This window comes from Stegastes partitus, unplaced genomic scaffold (genome assembly GCF_000690725.1).
Source record: "Stegastes partitus isolate 25-593 unplaced genomic scaffold, Stegastes_partitus-1.0.2 Scaffold1479, whole genome shotgun sequence".
Classification (NCBI taxonomy): Eukaryota; Metazoa; Chordata; class Actinopteri; family Pomacentridae; genus Stegastes; species Stegastes partitus.
Window position 1 is genome coordinate 41977 of NW_007579210.1, and position 7576 is coordinate 49552.

Consider the following 7576-nt stretch of genomic DNA (forward strand, 5'->3'; position numbering starts at 1 on the left):
CGTATACGTTATATTTTTTAAGAGGGCCAGATCTTCACAGTAAGATTGTGAAGCAACAAAGATTTTCTATGCACTTAATCTTAGTTTTGAGGATGGATGATTGCTATTTGCTGTTAATACTGGGATCATATCTATCTGACACATGTTACTTGCTTTCGAACCATTGTTCTCTTGATAAAGATTTCACCTCTTTCTGCTCTTTAGGTGTGTCAGTTCCAGAGGGCGTCCCTGGGTGGAGCCCGGCCGCCAGAACGCTTCGCAACATCACCAACAACTCTGACATGCAGCCAACCAATCGGCCTACCAACGTAGCACATGTAAGAAGTTCCAACGGTTGTCTATACATTCAAAGTTGCAGTATTTTGGCTCAGTTTTCTCTGTCAGCTCTAACTGACCGCCACCATGTCTCAATATGTCATTTTAATGTGACTGAAGATCAAACACAGATGCCATCAAGCTTTTATGCACTTGTTTCACAAAACATTTGTCCTAGATACTTTTTTCTTTTCTTTATTATGTCAGTAGAAAATATCATATTTTAGATTTTCAAACATTACTTTGGCTGTATTATTAGATATTGTTGCGAGATATGTGAACGCTGTTGAAGAAAATACCAAAACAACACAATGCCATTTCAGTGGTTTTTCTTGTTTAAGCCAAACAGCTGCTTTCTGCTCACACCTTCTGGGCATTCACACTTTAGATTCAGAAATATTTTGCAGAATAAAATGTTCAGATGACATGCCTGCATTAAAAGTCAGAGCTTTTATAACCCAGCTTAATTATGATTTTGCTTTTAAATTGGGAATCATTCCATTATCATTTGGCATGACAGATATCCCACTCGCACGTGGTTCTGATTGGGCAGACAGGACATCAGGAGGGATGTGCATCTGTGCTCGCCCATACATCATTCCATTTCCAGTTTATTTAGTGTCCACTGACATGCTAAAATAGCTATTGCTGCATCCTCATGTTCTCTACCTGAAAATATTATTTTCTTTTTTGAAGTGATATTTTTTCCCCACAACTGCTGTTTAATAACTAGTACACAGGCTTTACATCATCATCATCATCATCATCATCATCAGATGAGAATACACGTACAAATTTTGTTCATGTGCTGCTGTGTAGCTGAAACTGTTCCACTCTTTAAGGTCAACAAAATAACTTTTATGTCCCACTCAATACAACTGTTAAAATCATGACCTGTTTTTACCACTTCGGTGTCTGACAAGTACTTGTGTTCTTTGTTGAGTTTAATAGTGTCTGCATGTAGTGCATATTTAAACTATTGCACCAACCAGCTTCAAAGGAACAACAGCATAACAGGATGGTCAAACCAAAATCACAAAGTGAAACAGAAAAAGCTGTGCAGGAGAACAAAAATAGCAGAGGGACAGCCAGCTGAAAAATGTCAGTTTACTGAAAGAGATTTATGTAAAATCTTGCACCATGAAAAGAGTTAGCAATATGATATAAGGTGGTCACTTCGCATCAGCTCGGTCACTCGCAAGCAGAAATTTCACATCAGACGTGTTTTCAGATGTGGTGGCCAAGCGTAAGAGGCTAATCATTCTTTTAAAAATCATCTTCACTTAACTGCATTTCTCACAAGTGCACCGCACCATATGTTAGTACTTTCTCTTAAGTTTAAACTTGTTTTCTTTGTTGTCCTCTGTTGCAGATTATCCAGAATCTGACAGCCAATCAGACAAAGCCACTTGAGCAACAGACCAATCAGAGCCATGCTCAGACCCCCAACAGTACCAACTCTCTTCTGTTTAATCAGTCCAAACTGGCCAACCAGCCTCTCACAGCGGAGCAGCAGCAACAGTTACTGCAACAGCAACACCAGGTTTCCCAGCAACAACATCAACAATTACCACAGCAACCACAGCATCCCATGATGCAGCTTCAGCAGCAGCAGCAGCAGCATCAGATGATGCACTTACAACATCAACAACAACAGTCACAGGGGGCACAACAACAACAAGGGTTCCCACAATTGCCTCAACAGCAGCAACAGTTTCTGCAGCAACAGCAGCAAATGCACCAACAACAGATGTTTTCCCAGCAGCAGCAGCAGCAGCAACAACAACAACAACAACAACAACAGCAACAGCAGCAGCAACAGCAACAACAACAACAGCATGCGTTCTCCCAGCAGCAGTTGCGGCCCCAGCAGCTCTTACGGCCAGGTCTACAGCAACTGCAGCAACAACAGGCTTTGCAGCAGCAGCTTCAGCAGTTTCAGCAGCAGCAACGCATGCAGATGTTACAACAACAACAACAACAACAACAACAACAACAGCAACAGCAGAATCAACAGCAGATGCACCAACAGCACTTACAGCAGCAGCATTTCCTGCAACAACAGCAACACATGCAGCAGATGCAGAAGCAGCACATGCAGAATCAACAGCAGCAGCAGGTTCTTCAGCATCAGAATCAGCAAGCCCTGCAGCAGCAGCATCAACATCAGCAGCAGCAGCAGCAACAACAACAACAACAACAACAGCAGCAGCAGCAGCAACAGCAGCAGCAGCAGACAACGACGACGACACTGCAGCCTCAGCTCCAGCAGCCTCCGCACATCTCCCAGCTGTTTGGACACGAGCTGGGGCAAGAAAGTGAGTAACAACCAGAATCGGAGTGGAAATTCAGAGGCTCACTTTAGGCTGTAATGCTTTATGTTGGTTTAATTCATGGACCTATTGTGAAACATGTAATCGGCCTGGATCAAAGGGTTCAACTGACCACTATTACCACTATCTCAGAAGAACACAAAAGCTCTGTAGAACTCCAGAGTTTCTGATTAGGGCTGGAGCTGAACGATTTGGAAAAAATATTTAATGCAATTCTCCTGACTATGTTTATTATTTTTTTTAAAGTTAAGCATAGGTCTAATAGTCAATATGTAAATTATTTAAAATGTGATCGAAGGACTACCACATCCAAAGTGTGACACAGAGAACACAGACAGACTCTGGAGACGAATTTGTAAAGCCATTGAATAGAACAGTTTAAACCCTGCGTCTGACATATTGCGTATTGATTATCCGAAATTGCAGCCTTTGTAATTTGCAGGAGATATGTTGAGTCATTGTTAATGTCCCAATGTCGTTATGGACTTATCTGTCAGTAGCTCCGCTCAGCCCACTCCTGTCATGCTGCCTGGCTGTAGCTTACTCCTGTACTACGGAGAAGACAGTGGTGAGGACTGAAGGACTGAATGAAGTCAGACCCTCTAGTGGACAAATGCGACTGTGACGCATAGCAGCATTTACTGTTTTATGAGAAAATAACCAGATGGTACGCCAGAACATCACTAATATTTAATTATCTGTTCATTGTGCCATTATCAACATTTCCCGAAAATTTCATGAAAAACCGTTCATAGCTTTCAAGTTATCTCGCTAACAAACAAACAAACAAACCAAAAAACAAACAAACAGATAAACGCCAGCTTAAACATAACCTCCTTGGCGGAGGTAATAATCCTCATAGCTGATCTACATGATGGAGTGACTTGTTCACTGTAGGTTGTGTTAGTCTAGCTGCTAAAAACAGCCGCTCACCTCGAACAGATGTCCATAAATACTGTCACAGCAACTTTATCAGTCCAGGAAATTTGTAATTTGTGTGTTCTGCCACCTCCATAATGCATTAATGCTCAGAACAGAGTGTTGCTGACACACTTCATCACTTTAGTTTGAATGTACAGGCTTCAGACTTTTCCACTAGTAGCAGCGGTGCTACTAACCTTCTCAGTTAGTCACACCAGCTTGTGATTTGGTCACAACACAACTCCCTGCATCTTTTGCTTTTGTTACAGCATGGTATTAATCAATCTGGCCTGCCCTGAGTTTATAAACTGGACCCAAGGCAAGAAACTACATTTATTTAACCACTGCTTATCAATTGACCAACAGCCCCTAAATGTCTCACTTTCAGGCATAGGACAGGATAGCTAGGGTTCTACAGTATTAAACATAAATGAGCTGCAGTCTTTCATCTCATTAAATGGAGTGCCCACCTGGTGGGGCAGCCACATACTATGGCTAATGGACAGTACATTTTCCAATGCGATTACCCAGCGTCTTCTACCTTATCAGTTATATAATTGCTTAAATTACTACCGGCAAATAATCGATTAACAAATAATCATTAACATCCTGAGCAACTACAGCTGCTCTCTGCTGACAGAGACTCAGCTCACAGCCTGTGACAGTGTTTTAAAGATCCTTGCTTAGTAGTGGCATGACCTTTCGGTGGCTCGCCAAAATCAGACACCTTATGCTGTTGAGTTCTTCAACGCGACTGCCACACACACACTTTGCAGGTAGATAGCAGGGAAGTGCACTCATCTTATGGGACCCATACTGACCGTCAGCAAATCCACCTGTAACTCCTTCTCATTTAACAGTTAGAGGCAGCTCCTGGTGGCGCAATCAGGTCCTACGGCAACTCTAAACATACATTTTCTGATGTGCGTGTCCCTCGTCCTCTACCGTATTGGTTAATATATTTTAAAAATATTTTTTCAGTTAAATTATTAACCCTAATTAATGATTAGTCTCCCTTTAATCAAATGTGATTGTAGTCATTCCAAACAGCCATACTGGAAGATTGAATGAAAAGCCATGTGTCATACAAAGAAAAGGAAAGTTAGGACCCCAGCTTGAAGGGTGTTTCTGATACAACCTGGACAGTCATTACTTCCAAGCACAGACATAAAGATGAGTGTTTGAGGTGCATTGTTCTCCATTGGTTTAAAGTGTTGCTGGTTCGAAACCCAGAACTGCAGCTTATTATCCCAATACAGACTAAGGTAGTAGTAGTAGTAGTAGTGACTTTTTGTTAACAGAACAGCTATCATAATCACGTACCAACGTTATTAAATTTTGCTGACACCATCCTGCAACGGTCTTGCAAATGTAAATTCTGATTCTAAAACAGAACTGTATGTCTGGAGAAAAGTCCCAGTTTATTATTTAAAAGCCAGCTGACAATCACAGCCTTCAGCTCTCATTAAGGAAAGAGCAATGGCCAGGCACATGTCTTGAACTTAGAGATTGAGATCGTAATGACTTGGTAAAAAATGATTGAATTCATATTCCTAAAGAGAAGCTGACTATCCTTGAACGGGAGCTCGGGGTTTTTTGTTTTTTTTTGGATCCAGCATCTGCCAGCTGTGAGTGGCTTTGCATTTTAAGGGTCTCCACTGACTTCAGCCTCAAGCCATAGTTCGGACAGAGCATAAACCCTGTTTTAATCTTAGTTCCACAGGATGGCTTTCTGCTGGGCTGTGTGTTTGCTGTTGCTGATTACCCAGAACAGATGGCTGACAAGCAACTCCTGGCCACATGGAAGAGGGTAAGAAGGTTACTCAGTCACAACAAAAGCATAAAGTTTCCATTTGAAAATGACTGAGATAAATAAACAGAGAGACAGCATCAACGACAATGCCAAAATAGTAAAAGATATTTACATCAGTATGTGTGTTTACTAAACTACTCCCTCAGGTCATCCAGGCATGTGGAGGTGCTGTTGACCCCATTCTGACCAGCCGCTGCACACACCTGCTCTGTGAGAGTCAAGTCAGCAGCACGTATGTACAGGTAAGGATGCATGACATCAGAAGTAACGATGGATACTGAGACCAGAGGGCTGTATTACGAAGCGAGATTAGTGGGCTCGCGAGGTATGTTGAGCTTAAAGTCAGAGTTTTCAGTATCACGAAGGTGGTTGTCTTTTTACCTGGCTAGATCTCCATGGTAACTTATGCTGTGGAGCTAACCTGGTCGGGAGCAGGTTATGTTCAGAGTTTCGTATTTAAATCGGCTGGAAAGATTGTCTCCCTTTAACCAGATTGTTTCCTGACTACTTTTTATAAGCAAAACAGATTCTCAGCTGAGGGAATAGTTTTTATCTACAAATATGCTGAGTTGTACATTACTAACATCACTGAATGAAGCCGTGTAGTTACAGTATCGCACACTGTATGCATCACGTTGCCATGGGAACCAGATTTGTATTCAGTTGGCGATGCAGAAATCACATAAATACTTTTCTATGTTTGGCTCTGATTTGCTGTCAAACCTGTTTACTCTGCTGGTACTGCAACTGATGGAACACAGGTTAGAAAATGGATTATTCTACTGGTATTTATTACAGAGAATATTCAATCAATAACATTGTTCTTGCTTTGATTTGGCCAAAAATGATCCTGCATTGTGGGACAGTGTCAGACCTAAATGCACTTCTTTACAATATCAGGTTTAAATATATTAAGTTTAAAGTTTAACTTTAATATGCAGCTGTCCGTTGGAAATAAGCTGTAACCTTATATATTAGGTACGTTTAACAGTTTTCTGCTGGCATTTCTGTCTTGCATCATTTGCAGTTGCAGCATCTTTACCGCCATACATTTTTATATTCCTCATTGTTCTTCATCATAACAACCTATTGACTGAAGCAGCTGCACATGATCGTTTCATTTTGTGCAGAAGAAGAGTCACGTGACTCATTAAACGGCTCCTTTTATGTAAACATGCACAGAGTTTGAAACAGAAAGCCTGAGTTGACTAAGAAAGTTAACCACCTTTGTGAGATCTGTGATCTCTTACTGGGGTTTTAGTTTTTGTTGAGCCGACAAACACAAAGAAAACCTGGCCATGTCAAACTTCCATCATAGTATACCCTTCTGGTATTAAATTTATTCTTAAAGATCAGGGAATCAGTAAGCTTAGACATTAACAGTTCTGCTATATTGGAGAAATTAAGAAAATAATTTTCCTGTTATTGCAACATACAAGTTACTTTGCACATTTTATCTTATCAACTCTTGAATCAACTATTGACTCTTGAATTTCCAATCCAAAGTAGACGTCTTTCTCTCTCTCTCTTATTGCTTATGTGCGCAAGGGGTGGAACCAACCACTTTCTTTTTCTTATCTTAAAGAAATAACAGAAGTACTCATAAGAGGACTGTTAGAGTACCAGATTGATAAGCAGTATTAGTACAAGTAGTAGGACAGTTTAAATCTTAACGATACCCATTTCTAATTAAACTGTGCAAAATACTCTGCTGCTGTATATCACGCATTGTAATGCAGTAGGAGGAGCAGAAGGAGGAGTCTGGATGAACAGTGAAATGAGTGTAGTGCTCTTGTGCTCCTTGATTTAGTTCACTTTAACAAAAAACCTTTTCCTCTGTCAGGCACTGAGAGAAGGGAAGCGCTGTGTGACCGCCCACTGGCTCAACACAGTGCTGAAGAGGAAGAGGATGGTTCCTCCTCATCGGACATTACATCTGCCCTTTGCGTTTCCTCCTGGATCCAAACCCTGCTCTCATCATGTAAGTTCACACCTCACAAACAGCTGCGACACTTGTTCACACATACTGATCATAAGGTTGGGTGCTCAAGCCCCAGCACCAAGTGGACACAGAAAGTGATACAAAACATGTAATACACATCATGGCCACTGCTACACATTTGAGCAGGACATAGAAACACACTAATTCACTCAGGGTCCGATGGCCACATAAAACCCCAGCTGTTACAACCAG

General features: G+C 41.3%; 1 protein-coding gene across 1 annotated transcript in view; it reads left to right on the forward strand.

Annotated features, from left to right (window-relative positions):
* The window catches only part of paxip1 (PAX interacting (with transcription-activation domain) protein 1), a 20844-nt gene that overhangs the window by 5412 nt on the left and 7856 nt on the right, over nucleotides 1-7576 (forward strand). The window contains exons 8-12 of the mRNA XM_008299907.1: nucleotides 205-317; nucleotides 1688-2633; nucleotides 5285-5379; nucleotides 5529-5624; nucleotides 7226-7363. Coding sequence (XP_008298129.1) covers nucleotides 205-317; nucleotides 1688-2633; nucleotides 5285-5379; nucleotides 5529-5624; nucleotides 7226-7363 — 1388 coding nt within the window. The remainder of the gene's footprint in view (nucleotides 1-204; nucleotides 318-1687; nucleotides 2634-5284; nucleotides 5380-5528; nucleotides 5625-7225; nucleotides 7364-7576) is intronic.